Source organism: Protomyctophum bolini (genome assembly GCF_963924005.1).
Source record: "Protomyctophum bolini genome assembly, chromosome: 9".
NCBI classification, from domain to species: Eukaryota; Metazoa; Chordata; class Actinopteri; order Myctophiformes; family Myctophidae; genus Protomyctophum; species Protomyctophum bolini.
In genome coordinates, this window is record NC_137870.1 from 9,952,207 (window position 1) to 9,972,519 (window position 20,313).

A 20,313-nucleotide genomic window follows, 5' to 3' on the forward strand; every position below is an offset into this window, starting at 1 on the left:
CCCATTTGGACAACATGAAACATAAAAAAATTCAAAGATCCCAACACAAAACACCAAAAATAATACAAGACAGACAATAACCCAAACACCTAGTACCACATGAAGCATGCAAAATTCAAAGACACAACACAAAACACAAAAAATAATACAAGATTTACAATACCCAACCCATTTGGACAACATGAAACATAAAAAATTCAAAGACCCCAACACAAAACACCAAAAATAATACAAGACAGACAATAACCCAAACACCTAGTACCACATGAAGCATGCAAAATTCAAAGACACAACACAAAACACAAAAAATAATACAAGATTTACAATACCCAACCCATTTGGACAACATGAAACATAAAAAATTCAAAGATCCCAACACAAAACACCAAAAATAATACAAGACAGACAATAACCCAAACACCTAGTACCACATGAAGCATGCAAAATTCAAAGACACAACCCAAAACACAAAAAATAATACAAGATTTACAATACCCAACCCCATTTGGACAACATGAAACATAAAAAATTCAAAGATCCCAACACAAAACACCAAAAATAATACAAGACAGACAATAACCCAAACACCTAGTACCACATGAAGCATGCAAAATTCAAAGACACAACACAAAACACAAAAAATAATACAAGATTTACAATACCCAACCCCATTTGGACAACATGAAACATAAAAAATTCAAAGATCCCAACACAAAACACCAAAAATAATACAAGACAGACAATAACCCAAACACCTAGTACCACATGAAGCATGCAAAATTCAAAGACACAACACAAAACACAAAAAAATAATACAAGATTTACAATACCCAACCCATTTGGACAACATGAAACATAAAAAATTCAAAGATCCCAACACAAAACACCAAAAATAATACAAGACAGACAATAACCCAAACACCTAGTACCACATGAAGCATGCAAAATTCAAAGACACCACACAAAACACAAAAAATAATACAAGATTTACAATACCCAACCCCATTTGGACAACATGAAACATAAAAAATTCAAAGATCCCAACACAAAACACCAAAAATAATACAAGACAGACAATAACCCAAACACCTAGTACCATATGAAGCATGCAAAATTCAAAGACACAACACAAAACACAAAAAATAATACAAGATTTACAATACCCAACCCATTTGGACAACATGAACCATAAAAATTCAAAAACACAAAAAATTGAAAAGTATAGAGTTAAAGATCTATAAGGAGACTATTTGGTTACCAACTCTCCATGATTTAGCTGGGGGGAGGGTCACCTGAACCCTCTCAAAGACCATCGGTAGCCCCCGGACCAATGCTTGAAGACATTTGCACTAGGTGACTGAAATCAGGGCATAAATGGTATTGCAGTTGTAAATATATATATATAGAAATTGACCACTAGGGGGATATCCTTGACTTACACAAGAATTACATTCAAGGACCACTGGTGGTCCCCAGACCAATGATTGAAAAACATTTCCCTAGATGACTGAGATCACATCAGGGCATAAATGGTATTGCAGTGTAAATATTTATATAGAGCTTGAACACTAGGGGGGTATCATTGATTTTTCACAAGAATTACATTCAAGGACCATTGGTGGTCCCCAGACTATTGATTGAAAAACATTGCCCTAGATGACTGAGATCACATCAGGGCATAGTAGGTATTGCAGTGTAATTATATATATATATATATAGAGATTGACCACTAGGTGGAATCACACACCCCTGTCAATGTATGTAAGGAATTTAAATCCTAACTTGATTAATTTATGCATACAATTCACTTCAAAGAGTGGGGCCCCCACCTCTGTGATTATCTAATTTGCATGTCTGGCACCTGGTTAGAGCCCACCCCACCCCCTTGTTTATCTAACTTGCACCTGTTTAGATACCATCCCCCCACCTCACCCCCCGCTTCATTTAATTTGCATGTCTGGCACCTAGCATTCCACAAAGAGGGGGGCCCCATCCCCCCCACCCCACCCCCGCGCTTTCATTTAATTTGCATGTCGCACCTGGCACCTGGTTAGAGCCCATCCCCCCACCAAACAGTGACCCCCCTGCCCTAAATAAATATTGCCTGAGGTTAGCGACCATCCCCCCCACCTTAACCCCAGTGACAAAATTTACATGTTGGGGACATGGCAAATGGTGACGCAGGGAGAGAGAGAGATGAGATCAGCCAATCACACACACATCATGCATTTATAAATAACCTATTATTAGTTTTTATTATTATTTAATTATAAACTATTATATGCTAATTATATTTATGGATATTTATATTTTATGATTTATGATTATGCTAATTATATCTATGGAATTCATGGAATGTTTAATTACTAATTTGCATAATTAATTATGCAAATTATGCATTAATTGCTCACTAGCGCCACCAGTGGTAGTGGCCAAAAAGTGTAGTGAACACCCACCCTATTATACTACTGCTCCTCCTTTTAGTTTTTGTTATGTAACAAAATCAAAAACAACAATCTACAAATATACAAGGTTAGGTTTAGGCATAGTTTTACTGAGGTTAGAGTTAGGGTTAGATTTAGGCATGGTTGCAAAAACGAGAACTCAGCGACTATTGGCCAATCACAGCTGTATTTGCCTAGAGCTGATCCTAGAGCCTAGAGAGAATCCATAATAACGCATTGGAGACCTGGGTTGAATTCAGTAGGATAAATCCTATGGGTTTTACTGTCACAACAGCACCTAAATAAATGGCATGTTTACGGGTGTTAGTGTTTTCAAAACCCTAACCCTGATTCTTCTAAACCTTGATTTGTCACACAGGGTTTTGCAAAAGAGCTGTCGGAAGATGTAAAGGGTCTGGGCATACCAGCTGATGTGATTGACATGAAAGACTATGATCCAGATGACAGGCTGTCTGATGAGGTACGTGACGTGTTTGGACACAGTGACTCACTCAAGTGCTGCACGAAAAAACATTGTGATCTACATTCAGACCCTTATGCAAACTAATTTCTACGTAAATGTGAGCAAGAATCGTGTAGCACTTAGAGCGAGGGCACAGGTCCTCGCTCTACTCCTGGTGAGAGCAGGAATGGACCTGAGACGTAGGAGGGGCACGGACAGGAGACAACCCACAAAGCCTAGTACCTCCTTGTGCCAGAAGTGTACCTCCCAGCCCTGGCAGAGTAGTTCTGGAGTAGTTCCAATGGATTGTGTGCCCTGGTTTTTCCCTAGTGGGACTGATCGAGGGTAGCTACTGGGACGTAAGTCGAGACTTGATCACTCCCGGCTGGGTCGCCTGAGTGAGGGGTATGATGTTGAGAGACCCGAAACCCTGTTGACCTCAGGATACATCACTGAGGATACGTCCCAGGTGCATCCATGCGATGTTTTTTTTAGTTATGTAGCACTTGTTGGCTGAGAGACTTTAATAGAGGTTTAAGTAAAGCACTTTGATTTGGTCTGTTTTAAAGAGTTGGCTCCAGCAGGTGCCACATTTAAAATGGAGTAATGTTCAGCAATTACTACAGACTAAAGACAATGCATACAGACTAAAGACAATACATGTTTTCATGGAAAAGATTTGGGATGCTCCGATAAGGTTTTAAATTGTGACCGATCACAGATTTTTTTCCTAATGATCGGCAGATAACGATAGGCCTACCAATCTTGTGTATAAGTGGAAAATTTGAATATTTCCAAAATTATTATGTTTGTTAAACTTAAAACCCACGTCTAAACTGTTCCTGTGTCTGTGGGGATCAAGGGGACAATGTTTAGGCTTGTCACAAAAATGCAAAACGATATATTATACTAAAATGTATATTGGCCGATCGGTCACCGATCGATCAGACTCTGAGCAACTCTCTAATTTTGATCCCATCTCTTTGCAGTGCACCAATAGGACAGTGTGTGTGTTTCTGCTGGCCACCTACACTGATGGACAGCCGACAGAGAACGCTGAGTGGTTCTGTAAGTGGCTGGAGGAGGCTTCCACGGACTTCAGATATGGGAACAAATACCTCAAAGGCCTGAGATATGCAGTGTTTGGCCTTGGCGACTCGGTGTACCTCGGGCACTATAATACGGTGAGAGCTGTTTTGTTAACCCATTTTGGCCTGAGATCAGATTCTAAAAATGTCTTCTACATCCTGACAGTTTTCTGAAAAAGCCATGTTTCTATGTCAGTGGTTCTTCGATTAAAAAAATATAGCAGACCTACAAGCTCGTGGCGCGCTACAATCTTAGCCAATCAGGATGGAATATGGGAAATGGTGCAGATCCGTGTTGATCACATGACTATGGAGATAGTGTATAGTGAATTTATAGTGAATTGCGTGATGCATGGATACAATTTGTATGAGTAATGTACAGAAATGTGTTTGTCCAAAATCGGCCTCATGGTGGTGCTATAGGCCGTTGTGGAATATTTGGGGCAGAGGTTTGTCGATGGCATCCAGGGAGTGTGTGTGCACACTGCACACTACAGTTTGGCATGGATCGGGCCAACGGCCCGGAGATTAGCTGGTAACGGACGGACAGACACACACACTCACACAGACACACGGACGGAGTGCAACAATACTCTCTCCCCATGCCTTCGGCTTGGTGGAGACAACTAATGGAAGAGAAAAAACTATAGCTAAAATGTTGCCATTTCTGATGTGCACGATTTAGCCATATTTGTTTTGGAAACGCGACAGACTGGATTTGGTGGTCCTATGTAAAAGTAGTGTCAGAAGCGGGATTCGAACCCGCGCCTCCATTCGGAGACCAGAAATCCCTTAACCAGGAAGGTTTATCACCTTGAGTCTGGCGCCTTAGACCGCTCGGCCATCCTGACAGCTGTGCAAAATCCCTGTTAATATACAACCTTCATCTTGTCTCATGTGGCTCTCCTTTCTTTCTGCCTAGCCCCTGTTTTCCTGCCTCAGAAAGGAGCGAGCAATAGATGTGGAAAATGCAGGGAAAATGTTTTTCCATGGCCTCTAGGGAGTACGCATGCAAAGTTTTACACTGATCGTTGCAGTTATTGGTCAAAACAAAGAATAAGGGCCTTTCTCTGCCTTCTCTCATTGTTTATATTGTATTGTATTGCAGCACGACATATGCCCTTACTGTGCTGCATTCAAGACACTTGCCTTGTGTCTGACACCTGACTTGTTTCTGAACACAGCTTTGATGGATGTGTTCTGCCCCCCCTCCTCCCATCAAACAAAATGTTTGGTCAAACCATGTGGGCTTCCATTGGAAATGCATTGGAGCGGCCATTAAATACAGACACAAGACAAACGCCAGATGGGTGTCTTGAATTTGTGAATGCAGCCCAGTAAGGGCATATGTCGACCCCACCCGCTCACCTCCGCCCCACCCCCTCCTGGTGCTGCGGCCATCTTGGAAACGAAACACAATATAAACAATGGGGGGTGGGGCCGAGAAAGGCCCTAATTGGCCTGTTATAGTGCCATCGTGAGGCTGATTTGGAATAAAATAAGTGGCATGTCGTCCTGGGTCTAGTGGAAATGTGTGTGTATAATTTCACGGAAATTGCACACTGTAATTTGTGGCATTTTGTTCGAAACGGATCAATCATGCGAGCTTTGGAAGCCAATCTTAACCAATCAGGATGGAATATGGGAAATGGTGCAGATCCGTGTTGATCACATGACTATGGAGATAGTGTATACCGAATTGTGTGATGCATGGATAAAATGTGTAGGAGTTATGTACAGAAATGTGTTTGGCCAGAATCTGCCTCATGGTGGCGCTATAACAGGCCGTTGTGGAATATTTGGGGCAGAGGTTCATCGATGGCATCCAGGGAGTGTGTGTGCACACTACAGTTTGGCATGGATTGGGGCGGAGATTAGCTGGTAAACGGACGAATGGACGGACACACACACACACTCACACAGACACACACACACACACACACACACACACACACACACACGGACGGAGTGCAAAAATACTCTCTCCCATGCCTTCGGCCTGGTGGAACTAATGGAAGAGAAGAGAAAAAACTATAGAGCAGAACAATGTGCCTATTCTGTTGCCATTTCTGATGTGCACGATTTAGCCATCTATGTTTTGGAAACGCGACAGACTAGATTTGGTGGTCCTATGTAAAAGTAGTGTCAGAAGCGGGATTCGAACCCGCGCCTCCATTCGGAGACCAGAAATCCCTTAACCAGGAAGGTTTATCACCTTGAGTCTGGCGCCTTAGACCGCTCGGCCATCCTGACAGCTGTGCAAAATCCCTCTTAATTTCCAACCTTCATCTGTCAACTCTCCTTTCTTTCTGCCCTTGTTTTCCTGCCTCAGAAAGGAAAATGCAGGGAAAATGTTTTTCTATGGCGGGAGTATGCATAGTTGTACACTGATCGATGCAGTTATAGGTAAAAACAAGAATAAGGGACTTTCTCTGCCATTGTTTATATTGTATTGTATTGCAGCACGACATATGCCCTTACTGTGCTGCATTCAAGACACTTGCCTTGTGTCTGACACCTGACTTGTGTCTGAACACAGCTTTGATGGATGTGTCCTGTCCCCCCATCAAACAAAATGTTTGGTCAAACCATATGGGCTTGCATTGAAAATGCATTGGAGCGGCCATTGAATACAGACACAAGACAAACGCAAGACAGGAGTCTTGCATTTGTGAATGCAGCCCAGTAAGGGCATATGTCGACCCCACCCGCTCACCTCCGCCCCACACCCTCCTGGTGCTGCGGCCATCTTGAAAACTAAACACAATATAAACAATGGGTGAAGGGTGGGGCCGAGAAAGGCCCCTATTGGCCTGTTATAGCGCCACCATGAGGCTGATTTGGAATGAAATAAGTGGTATGTCGTCCTCTGCCTAGTGGAAATGTGCGTGTATAATTTCACGGAAATTGCACACTGTTTGTAATTTGTGGCATTTTGTTCAAAACGGACACACAGACGGACGGAGTGCAAAAATACTCTCTCCCCATGCCTTCGGCCTGGTGGAACTAATGGAAGAGAAAAAACTATAGAGTAGAAAAATGTGGCTATACTGTTGCCTTTTCTGATGTGCACGATTTAGCCATCTTTGTTTTGGAAGCACGACAGACTGGATTTGGTGGTCCTATTGTACAGTCAGTATGCAGTGCCGGTTGGTGCCACAGGGTGGTGCACTGCTCCCTTTTTTTTGCTGTGTACAAGACCCAACGTCATTTCCACTATATGCTGTGTATTGTATATGGCACGCAGTGACTGTATGCTCCGTTCACTTTTGTTTATTATATTAGTGCTGTCTGCCATGAGACCTGGCTTGATATGGTCAATACTGAATTAAAACTATTCCTCATTTACTCATATTAGTTGGCTGCCAAATAAACCAGCTTAGTGACATTATCTTTGTCTGTGTGAAATACCTATCTATTCTGCTGTATCCAGTCCACCATAGTCTACTCCCACATCAACACATCACACTATGTAAAAGTAGTGTCAGAAGCGGGATTCGAACCCGCGCCTCCATTCGGAGACCAGAAATCCCTTAACCAGGAAGGCTTATCACCTTGAGTCTGGCGCCTTAGACCGCTCGGCCATCCTGACAGCTGTGCAAAACCCTGTTAATATACAACCTTCATCTTGTCTCCTGTGGCTCTCCTTTCTTTCTGCCCCTGTTTTCCTGCCTCAGAAAGGAGTGAGCATTGAGCAATAGCAGCTTATGTGATAGCATTTCCACTTTCTACTGACGGTTGTAAACCCACCATTTCCCTAGTCACCCAGTTGTGAGAGAGACGTTTCCCTTGCCCTGTGTGAGGCTGCCTTGTACATGTTTTTCCCTTTTATACTTTATTTAACTGACGTCTCTGGGGCTGGACGATGATTTTGTCCCCGCGGGATATTAAAGGTATATCTATCTAATCAGTCTCTGGGGGAAGGGTGTTGGTGGTCCCTTTGTAATGCTGACAGCGGAACAGATGCGGGGGAAGGGATTGCAGCAAAGACAGATTTCACGGGCTCAAAGTGCATTCCACTGTGGAACTACTCTAACTGGTAGACAGAGCTCTGTATGTCTGGATGGCCGAGCGGTCTAAGGCGCTGCGTTCAGGTCGCAGTCTCCCCTGGAGGCGTGGGTTCGAATCCCACTTCAGACAGGATTTATGCATCAGTAACAAATAGCAAATACTATAATATTTTGTTTGAATACATTATAGTTGAGATTTATATTACCACTGCACTGTAGAATAACAATGTTAATTATGTTATAACTACTAGTTAATAACATCATTTACAAACTGTTATTCAATGAGTTATTTTTAACTTAACTATTTTAAATGTTTACAACTATGTATTATATTGCTAATCTATTGCTAATATTGCTAATAGATCACTCACAATCTGATATTTAATGAGTTATAAATGACCTGTTAAAAATGCCTTATAAATAGATCATGAACAAGCTATTAGTAAACTATTTATTTATGAATGACTTGAATGTATTTGTTGATCCAGCAATAGGTTTAATTTACTAATATGAGTAAATGAGGAATAGTTTTACTAATCTTTAAATCATGATTTGTTATTGACTTCTAAAGGGCTTTTGGGTTGTCTCTTCCAGTATGGATGTTAGAAAAGTAGGATTGGTATTCAGACTATTCACTATTCAGCATGTGTTTCAATAAAGTACTTCACACGTCATTGAGGTAGCGTGGCCGAGCGGTCTAAGGCGCTGGATTAAGGCTCCAGTCTCTTCGGAGGCGTGGGTTCAAATCCCACCGCTGCCAGGGAAGCTTTTAGCTTTAGATGAGTTGGTATAGAAGCTGTTTGGCAGACAGCGGGTCCCTGTTTTGCCACAACTGACCGTCAGCAATAAAACTTTGATACACATATACGTCTCCTCATGCCGGATAACTTTCATTTGACCTCTGACCTTTAGGATTTCCCACCATTTTGAATTATATGAAAAACAGTTAAAATCTGTCTCCTGCTCGGATCTTTGATCAAAATTCACGAAAATCTCTACACACAAAGGTTAGACCAATATCGACAAAAAATTGGGAGTACATTTCTTTTTACGTTTTTATGAGCCAATGAAAATTGCATATATATGAAAATTCTTCTTCTCCCCTAATACTATACATGCAAAGCCACATGTTGGTGAAACTTTTCAGTCTGGTAGAGGGTCATGCCAAATAGCGCTGAAACAAGTCTTACCCCAATTTGTCAAAGAAGGGCGCTATCGCGATTGATTGAAAATGAAATGTTTGAACCGGCATAACTCATGCCTCGTTTGGCCAAAAAGCCATGGCACTTGTTTACACATGTGCCCTGACTCATGCGGAACACATCTGTCACTTTGACCAGTAAGCTCCACTCTCAGACTTTCCACAATTTTGAGCAGTTTGATAAACGGTTAAACCTGATTTTCTGGGATAATAAAGGTATCTATCTATCTAATCAATCAGTCTCTGGGGGAAGGGTGTTGGTGGTCCCTTCTGTAATGCTGACAGTGGAGGGGGAAGGGATTGCACCAAAGGCAGTGACTTGGGTGTCACCACAGCTCAGTGCATTCCACTGTGAATCTGCTCTAACTGGTAGACAGAGCTCTGTATGTCTGGATGGCCGAGCGGTCTAAGGCGCTGCGTTCAGGTCGCAGTCTCCCCTGGAGGCGTGGGTTCGAATCCCACTTCAGACAGGATTTATGCATCAGTAACAAATAGCAAATACTATAATATTTAGATTTATATTAACCATGTAGAATAACAATGTTATAACTACTGGTTAATAACATAATTTACAAACTTATTCAATGAGTTATTGTTAACTTAACTAAATGTTTAAGTTAAGGATTTACAACTATTGTCTTATATAGATAGCTAATAGATCACTCGCAGATATTTAATGACCTGTTAAATTTACGTTAATGCTATATAACTATGCCTTATGAATAGATCATGAACAAGCTATTATTAAACTATTTATTTATTAATGACTTGGATGTATTTGTTGACCCAGCAATAGGTTTAAACTGGAAACACATGGCATGTGTTTAATTTACTAATGAGTAAATGAGGAATAGTTCCAAATTTACAATAACCCCCTCAATAAACTATGAATTATTATTAAGGTAGCGTGGCCGAGCGGTCTAAGGCGCTGGATTAAGGCTCCAGTCTCTTCGGAGGCGTGGGTTCAAATCCCACCGCTGCCAGGGAAGCTTTTACCTTTAGATGAGTGGGTATATAGACGCAGTCTGGCAGACAGCGGGTCCCTGTTTTGCCACAACTGACCATCAGCAATAAAACTTTGATATACATATGCGTCTCCTCATGCCAGACAACTTTCGTTTGACCTCTGATCTTTAGATCTCCCACCATTTTGAATTATATGAGTAGTTAGTAGCTCCACCCTCAGACTTTCCGCCATTTTGAGCAGTTTGAAAAACGGTTAAACCTGATTTTCTGGGATAATAGAGGTATATCTATCTATCTATATATTATTCTAATCAATCAGTCTCTGGGGGTAGGGTGTTGGGGATCCCTTTTGTAATGCTGACAGTGGAACAGAGGCGGGGGAAGGGATTGCAGCAATGCCAGTGTAACTGCTGTAACTGGTAGACAGAGCTCTGTATGTCTGGATGGCCGAGCGGTCTAAGGCGCTGCGTTCAGGTCGCAGTCTCCCCTGGAGGCGTGGGTTCGAATCCCACTTCAGACAGTATTTATGCATCAGTAACAAATTGCAAATACTATAATATTTAGTTTGAATACATTATAGTTAAGATTTATATTAACACTGTAGAATAACAATGTTATAACTACTAGTTAATAATATAAATTACAAACTGTTATTCAATGAGTTATTGTTACCTTAATTACTGTAAATGTTTGTAAGTTAAGGATTTACAACTCTGTCTTATAGATAGCTAATAGATCACTCGCAAACTGAGTTATAAATGACCTGTTAAATATACCGGTATGTTAATGCTATATAAGTTTGCCTTATAAATAGATCATGAACAAGCTATTAGTAAACTATTTATTTAGTAATGACTTGAATGTATTTAATACATACATGCAGAGTCACATGTTGGTGAAACTTTTCAGTATGGTAGAGGGTCATGCCAAATCGCGCTTTAATCGCGTCTTACCCCAATTTGCCAAAGAAGGGCGCTGTCGCAATTGCAGGCATAACTCATGCCTCGTTTGGCAAAAGCCATGGAACTTGTTTACATGTGCCTTGACTCATGCGGAACACATCTGTCACCTTGTACGTGAAGAAATGTATAAAAAATATAGCTGCAAGCAGCGGTAAGAGGGGCCAAGGAATGCAGCAATAAGAAAAAGACTATATGAAATACGCACAATAAGCTGGTCTGTTTGGGGTGACCTAAAGTGGCACTGTTGAGCAGCCTAAAAGGGCCATTCACACTGAGCACTATAACCATAACTGCAGCCAGCCAGCGGTGTTGTTGAGCAGCCTGCACTGCTCAGTTCACACGGGTGTGATTTGTTCTTATTGCTTGGTCCCGTCTTATCACTGCTTGCAGCTATATTTTTGAGGGGCTATATTCAGCCATTAGTGTAGAATAGATTTTCGTCTTACACAAACATTAACTTCCCATTGACAATGACAGGAGAGTTAAAGTCCATAAAGTTTAAATAAGTAAACTAAATTATGCATTTGCTGCATGATTCTTGCTCAAATGTGAATCTCTATTTTCCTCTTAAGAATTGAGATCATAATTCTCACACGATTCTCATTTTTTCCAGAAAAATATTTATTGTCTTTAGTCTGTACTCTGTAGTTGCTGAACATTACTACATTCAAAATGTGGTACCTGGAGCCAACTCTTGTGGCAGACAACATCAAAGTGCTTGAATTTAGTAACCAAAATGATTAGGACAGCCAACTAGTGTTGCACGATACTTGCTCAATTTTAGAAATGAGGTCACATGGGTGTCTGCATCTAGATCTCAGTCTTTTGGTAATTGTGCAGCACTAATCGTGGCCCTCTCGATCATCAAAGTTGCCCACCCCTGCTGTGGGATCATATACACAACCATGAACAGGCTGAAATAGTGTTTTAAGTCTTTAAACCCATGTCCTTATCCTCCTCCGCAGGTGGGTACGAACGTGGACAAGTGGCTGTGGATGCTGAGCGCCACGCGTATCCTGACCAGAGCCGAGGGCGACTGTAACGTCGTGAAGAGCCGCCATGGCAGCGTCCAGGCAGACTTCCTGGTGTGGAAGGAGCGGTTTCTGAGCCGCCTCCAGGCTCTGGCCAAAGGCGACCAGAAGGGCAGCTGCAGTGGGAACTGTAAGACCGACGGTGGCCCCTGTAAGAACAAGAAGCACAGCAGCCGGGAGGAGCCATCGGAGGAGGAGGAGAAGGCAGATCCACAACCTGACAGCTCTGAGGTAATGTAGGGAAAGAAAACCCTGTTGTATCACTCACTCCCAATCTTCCAGCGTAGTCTGAAGGTAACAAAACGACTCACCCAGTTTCTGTTTTCCTCCCATAATCTTCCCCAGTGAGGGGTGGGAGAGGCTGGACAGCAGACGGCTGGACTTTGAATTTCTCTAACTATAAGTACAAATATAATTGATGAAAAGCTACTACAGTGAAGTCTGTTCACAGAAGTTGTTGTAGGATATGTGGGGATTATCTGACGAGGTACCATTTGAGTGTGCAAAACCTTACATATACTAAATAATACTAAATTGTTTATAGGGTCAATATAAGTAAAATAATATAGCCTTTCCACAGAAGTATCTTTTTATATTTTTCCAAAAAGAATACAAACGGCCAATAGCATATTACAAAGTTATTCCCCTCACTGGTGAAAATTCCGGGAGGAAAGACGGGCAAGCACCGGGGTGAGTTGTCGAGTATTCAGTCTGAAAACCCATCTCTTCAGACTCCATCTTAGCCCGCAGCACTTGCCCGTAGCACTTGCACTATAGCTTTAAACTTTATTATTTTTTATGAAAAAGGAAAAAAAAACCACTAAAGACAACAGACAAACGGGTATACATCACGTATGTTGCCAGACATCATCTTATATAAATTATAAAATAAAATGAAATGTTGTTGCATATTAATAGGAGATTACACACAGCGTTGGTGGTATAGTGGTGAGCATAGCTGCCTTCCAAGCAGTTGACCCGGGTTCGATTCCCGGCCAACGCAGATTCTTTATTGTTTTGATGAATTGAACATGGTGGACCCTCTTGTAAACAAGTGTAATGCTTAATTGGGTCGTCCACTCACAGTTAACAGTCTTTGTATTGAGTTTGTGCTTGAAATGTGCTGCAAACTGTTAATAAATATTTCAATCAATCAAACAGACAATATATTTATGGTAAAAAATGGTTGCTTACTGTAAATCATTTTGGGTTAAGAGTGTCCCCTCTGTATGTCTGGATGGCCGAGCGGTCTAAGGCGCTGCGTTCAGGTCGCAGTCTCCCCTGGAGGCGTGGGTTCGAATCCCACTTCAGACAGTATTTATGCATCAGTAACAAATTGCAAATACTATAATATTTAATACATTATAGTTAAGATTTATATTAACACTGTAGAATAACAATGTTATAACTACTAGCTAATAACATAATTTGCAAACTGTTATTCAATGAGTTATTGTTATCTTAATTACTTTAAAATATTTGTACCGGTAAGTTAAGGATGTCTTTATAGATAGCTATTAGCTAATAGATCACTCGCAAACTGATATTTAAAGAGTTATAAATTACCTGTTAAATTTACCGGTATGTTAACACTCCGAACGCCCAGGGTTATTTATCATAGCGCCCAGCGATTAAGAGTGTCTGCTAAATGCCTAAATTGTATCTAATTCCACTAGACAAGTCATTCTGGGCTGGAGCACCGGTTGGTAGCTGATCATATAATCGCAAAGTCTGTAGATGTATTTCAGATGGAGGCTTGTGTGAAATCATGTCCTCCTATCTCTGTCCTTGGCTCTACACTGTCCTGGCTAAGTAAAGCAGAAGAAAAAACTAGAAAAAGTGCTCCTCAGAGCACACTCGGTGACTCAGCACAGGTCTCCAGGTCAGGTTATTGTGGCCTCCTGGTGGCACTATAATAGACTGATGTGAGAAGGGTGCCATTTCTTCTTACGCCATTAATGACAATTGGACGTTCAAATTCATGATTTGGATTTTTGCAATCTGTTTTGCAAAACTCCACCTGTTGGTGGCGCTATAACAGACCAATATGAAAAGGGTAGAATTTATTCCTCAGCCTAGTAGGAAAGTGCGACTTTTTGTTCAAAACGGGCCAATCCTGGAAATATTGGACTTGATGTCTTGATCACATGACTATAGAGAGATACTGTCAACTGTGTAACGATTTGCAGGAGTTTTGGACAGAATCTGGAGGAGTAATATAAAAAAAGGTTTTACAAAAGTCTGCCTCCTGGTGGCGCTATAAAAGGCAGATGTGAAAAATGCAAGTCAAAGGTTTTACCGTGGTCTCTCTAGGGAGTGTGCATGCAAAGTAACACACAGATCGGTGCAGTTATAGGTAAAAATGTGAACATCTCCCTATCTCCGCAGGAGGAAGAACATCTGGAATCCAGCAGTGACGAGGAATCTTCTGCCGTGGATGAGAACAGATCTGTGGTCGACATGGAGGATCTAGGCAACATGATCAACGGTCTCAAGAAAGCCAAGGTTGGTGACCCAGATAATTATGTTTAAGTCCGGCAGCCGGGGATGTGGATTCATTTGCTATGAATATATATATTTTTTATTGGCCTAAAATATTGTCTATATACATAAATTCATGAATCCACCTGCTGACCGGCTGTCAACATTGAGCAATCTTTTTGTATAGGGGATTATATGTGACCTAGTCTCTCAAGACAGGCGCTGTTTTTCCTTTGTTTTGCCAATGTGTGTGTATCCATGAGAGAGGGCAAAGTATGTAAATGTAGCTACCCTACATTTAACTTGGAAGCACGCAGCATCGATACTAAAACTGACATAGAACAATGTGAAAATGTCATCATGACTCTGATTTACAAACATCAGATAATGCATTTATTTCTGTTCGTTATAACGGACGTTTAGCGGCGCACATATTTCTGTGCTCAGAACTGCTAGAGAGTAAGCTACTGTGTTTGTGTTAAAAATATGTGAACCACATCTATTCCCGAAATGCATAATGTTTCAAGGCAAAGTTTGTGTTTTATAGAATCTGGTTCAGGAAAACGGCAAGGAAAGTAAATATTGATCCAAGGCTGTCTTGTCTCCTGCATCTTTGATGTGGTGATGGCAGACGGCATGTGAGATGAGATTTGGGAGGTTTTTGACAGGCCCTTTGCAAGACGTCTAGGAGTGTATAAAGTTCTGAGATGTTGAAGCTAACAGTTTGAAAGTCAGATGATGTGAGTGCTTTTCAACCATGTCTTCCACAATGGCAGAGGTTAAACATCAACGTTTGTTTCATTTCCTTATCATGAACACATGGATTACCATAGTTATTTCTAGGGCTGTCCCCGACTAAGCATTTGTATAGTCGACTATGATTGGCCAAATATTGTCTAATTTGGCAGCCTTCTCAGTCTGAGAAGGCAGCATTCACAAGACTTCCTTTTTCCCCGAAGTCTCCTGAACTTGGACGCAGCATTTTGCATTAACAAATGTTTTTAGAAATGCATGTCGTACACCGCATCTCCACTAGTTAAAGAGTGCTGGGTATCGCCCCGGAAAGCTTTCAGCGCGGCACTTTGTGAGCTTGTAGATCTGCTATTTTCGCTATTTTTGTCCAAAAGTGCCCTCTTACGGGATGTCAGCCCCTGCCTCTCTAACACTCTCTGCACGTCCCTGGTGCTTACTCTGCACCCCATGTTTGCTTCCGCCTGGCTCTCACCAACACAGATAACTGACATAACCTTAGCACCTGTGGGAAACAATCTGTCCTTTCCAAAGCATTTTAGAACGAATAAGCAAGATCAAACGACGTAATTGAGGAGTGGGTGTCCGGTGGTTTGAGGAGTTCCTTCCTAACTACCACTATGGGGAATGGAATACCTCCAGCTTGGCTGTGACTGGGCGCTCCAATGAACACAATTTGGCTTTGTTTTGTGGGTGGGCAGCTAGTTTATATTAGTTGACATGTTAAACATTTAACATTGCCAAAAGATAAGTATTAATACTATTTGTAAGTTCCAAATGAAATATGAAGAGAAAGGAATTGTCCACAATTGGAATATCGTAGAGGAATATTATTACATTATCTTTTTATTCATAGGGATCATTCTAACTCAGCCTGTGAGTTCTGATTATAGCAGTGTTGATTTTGACAACACATCTCTTGAATAGTTTTCATCTAGTTTTAGTCACATTTTAGTCACCTGGAATGTTTTAGTGTTTTAGTCGACTAAATATAAGATTTTAGTTGACTAAATCTACAGTTGATTTAGTCGTAAAATTTATTTTGGCAGGCCTTGATGCCGTCGTAATAACTGATTGTACACTTGCTGAAAATTGCCGATATACAAGCTCGCAGCGTGGCGCGTTGTGAGCTTGTAGATCAGCTAATTTCAGCACGCAACCAAGTGTAAAATTACTTTTACTGGGTCTCTTGTCCACTAGTCCCTTACTAACATTTTGGTCAACTTTTTTATTTGTTGACGAGATTGCCAATATATTTAGTCTTAGTTCTAGTCATCATAGCTTAGTTTTTAATTTAGTTTCCATTTAGTTTCCATCAGGGAAAAAAGGTAGTCGACGAAATCAACACTGTATTATAGCAATAAAGATCACAGTTTTGGTTTTACAGTTGAGAATGGTTGAGAATGATCTGTTACTTCAGCTTTATGAGCATTACTGTGTTTGACCACTAGGTGGTGTCAGAGACTCTTATTTCAGTGGGATATATAGTGTTGAACTCAATTGACTGAGTAGGAGATGATTTATTGTTGGAGGAGAGCCTTGAAAAACAGAACTTGGAATTACTTGACTCTTCGGGGTAATAATGATGTTTTCACAGCATGATAGAAACAATTACAAGAGATGAGCAGATTTCATTGACTGTACTCAAGTTATTTTGTCCACAACTGTGGGAAATAGACCCAATAACTTAAGGAAGACTTATTTCCAAGGGGCGGTTACAAACAGATTCCAACATCACAGCAAAAAAGTCTCACTTTGAATAGTGGCTTCTGATTGGTCACCCACAACTTTGGGGTGAGCGAAATGTAATTTAGACTGAGGAGTGCCAGACCAATCTCATTTTCCCTGTGGCAGATCCATCTGGTTTCCAGGCTACCAATAGTGCCCGTACTACTGTAGTGTACTTAATGCATAAATAAACAATTATTTGCAACGATTTTAGTTGCTGGGGAAAAAAAGAAGTCGACTTTATCTTATGTCTGCTATGCTTTCAGCCTGTCAAGAAAGAGTACAATTTGCCATTGAAGTTTTAAAAAGTACATTATGTATTATAACTTTTTTGCCTATTGTGCAAATCTTCTTCAAAAACCAGCTGGAAGGCAGCTGCGATCAAAAGGTAGATTACAAACCCCACGTTGGCCTCCTGATATTGATGTCTTAGCTGTTTTGCTGTGGTTTATTCTGCCAGCTGTCAATACACTTTATTTCCATTACTTCCCCACTTGACTTTTACATAAAGGTTCTTTATTGGCATCTATAAATTGGGCCCAGAAAGCTCTATGGCCGCTAGTGCCAGATGTTTAAACCATTGTTATTGCCGCATTTCAGTGGCTAGCAGGACCTTTTCCAACTACTGCAGAAGTGAGTTGAATGGATCCCTTGTACCGTCGCTGCATAGCGTCCTGGGCTGGAGGTGGATGGTTTTAGCTCATTTTCCTGAGGGAGGAATGAATGAATGGAGGTCAATATGTTGGCATTAGAGATGGACCACTCTCCATCCACTCACAACCTACAAAAGTGGCATTATTGTAAAAGATGAGGAGTTTTATGTTTTTCGCATATATATACTGTATAATATATACTGTATATATATATATATAATATGTTTTTGCACTGTCCCAAAGCCAGGAACCAGAATAACCTTTCACATACTACTCCTCTGTTAAAGTTGTGACCAACACAGACAAAATAAACCTAGAACATTTGCTCAAACATCTCAGTATGCCATACCATACCATACCATACCATCTTTATTTCTATAGCACATTTAAATAACAACAAGTTGTACCAAAGTGCTTTACAATAAAATAATAAAAATCACAACCATGGTATTATTGATTCTCTATTGATCTACCTTAAGCAGCAGTGGCTAACATTTTCTGTCACTTCACTTCGTGTAGATTAAAACATAACAAAACTGCATTTCAGGTTTGCCTTTTGCCTTTCCTTTCATGTGAATATAAATCGGGGGCAAACGCGGCCTGTGCTGCATCAACAAAAGCTATCCGCTTGTTGTCAACTCAGCAGTACCAGGCATCAGATAAACACAATGGTATAGCTAATAGGATTAGTCATAGCCCTAATGGAGGAGATGATACAGATTGCTGCAGTGCCGTGTGTGTGTGTGTGTGTGTGTGTGTGTGTGTGTGTGTGTGTGTGTGTGTGTGTGTGTGTGTGTGTGTGTGTGTGTGTGTGTGTGTGTGTGTGTGTGTGTGTGTGTGTGTGTGTGTGTGTGTGTGTGTGTGTGTGTGTGTGTGTGTGTGTGTGTGTGTGCGCGACTACCCATTGTCACTCGCATGCGTGCGTGCGCTCAACAGTGTCATTATGTGGTGCCGACAGACTCAAATGCTGTGTGTGGTTGTTGACCTGCAGCCATCCTTCAAACAGCCCTTCTCACTCTGCTGATGTAGGCCTGATCTATTTATTTGGTTACATACTCCAGTCATGCCCACATATATATGGAGTCTATGCATATGTCAGAACACCATTGTGATGTCGGAACAGGCCAGCTCCATATATGGAGATCTAAGGGTGATCAGGTGGGATCAATTGGCTAATTTGGGCCCTGTCCAAAGCCTGGGCAGAGGCTTTTGTGCTGGTTCTGGACAACCGTGCGTTCCGACCAGCTCAAGGCCGGACACTGCACTCCTTGTGGTGGATTACAGACGCACGCACGCACGTATGCGGACATGGTGCATTTATAGACTACTACCCATGCTCCATTTTTTCTTTTCCCTTCCTCCGTAGACCAACTACTCTCCCTCTCCCTCTCCTTCTGTCTTCATCCTTTGACTGCACAGTGACATCTTCAGTGTTCATGTATTCATTTCATCCATTTGAAAGAGTGTACAAAAGCATAACCAAATGGACCCTTTTTACAAGTCAAGTCCATTTTGGTTATGTACTTTGTACATCTTGAGTTAGAGGTGCCACAGACAACATACGGCCACTAGATGTCACCCTTACAACACCTCTATTGCATACGGTATAATGGTTTGTTTCCTTGACTCACGTCTTCAAGGCAGCAATCATGTAGCAACATCAGTGGTGGAAAGTAACTAAGTACATTTACTTAAGTACCCTATTTCAGTACATTTTTGGGGGTATTTGTACTTTACTGGAATACGTCAAATTTTCTGTACTTTTACTTCTACTCCACTACATTTCAGAGACAAATATTGTACTCTTGCTCCACTACATTTATTTGTAAACTTTGTAGATTTGGATTATTATTACAAAACATACATTAACCACATTTCGTCCATTTGAAAATAGCCGATCTACAAGCTCACTGTGAGTTTGTAGATCCGCTATTTTCAAAAGATTTGTATACCTTTTTTGAAAACTTAAAATGAAACATTCTGCATAAAGAGTATACTTTCTATTTTTGGTACTTTTACTCAAGTAAAAATGTATTTCCGGACTTGTACTTGTACATGTGCATTTGCAGTATTGATACTTTTACTTAAGGAAAACATTTGAGTACTTCTTCCACCACTGAGCAACATTGCCCCTAAGAATTTCTTTAGGTACCAAAGTACTGTACTGCAGTGGTTCCTCCTGCAGTGGGTGTCCTTGAGGGAGTTCCAGGGGGTCCCCAGCTAAATGATAGTTAGGAACCAAATGGACCCTTATGGGACTGTAACTCTGAGAGTGTACAAATGGAACCAAATGGACCCGTTAGGGTCCATTTGAATTTTTTTAATTAACAGTAATTTTACAATATACATTGGGGTCCCAGAGATAGAAATGCCATTAAATCATTGCAGACAACTCCCATCCTGCACATCACCTCTTCAATCTCCTCCCATCAGGCAGGAGATATAGAAGTATCCAGAGCTCTACATGTCGCTTCAGGGATAGCACTTACCCCGTAGCCATTAGACATCTGAACTACAGTATATGCATATAGCACTT

General features: G+C 41.1%; 1 protein-coding gene across 1 annotated transcript in view; it reads left to right on the forward strand.

Annotated features, from left to right (window-relative positions):
* The window catches only part of tyw1 (tRNA-yW synthesizing protein 1 homolog), a 94,886-nt gene that overhangs the window by 12,149 nt on the left and 62,424 nt on the right, over positions 1–20,313 (forward strand). Inside the window, exons 4-7 of the mRNA XM_080772426.1 lie at positions 2,824–2,925; positions 3,897–4,091; positions 12,100–12,396; positions 14,554–14,670. Coding sequence (XP_080628552.1) covers positions 2,824–2,925; positions 3,897–4,091; positions 12,100–12,396; positions 14,554–14,670 — 711 coding nt within the window. The remainder of the gene's footprint in view (positions 1–2,823; positions 2,926–3,896; positions 4,092–12,099; positions 12,397–14,553; positions 14,671–20,313) is intronic.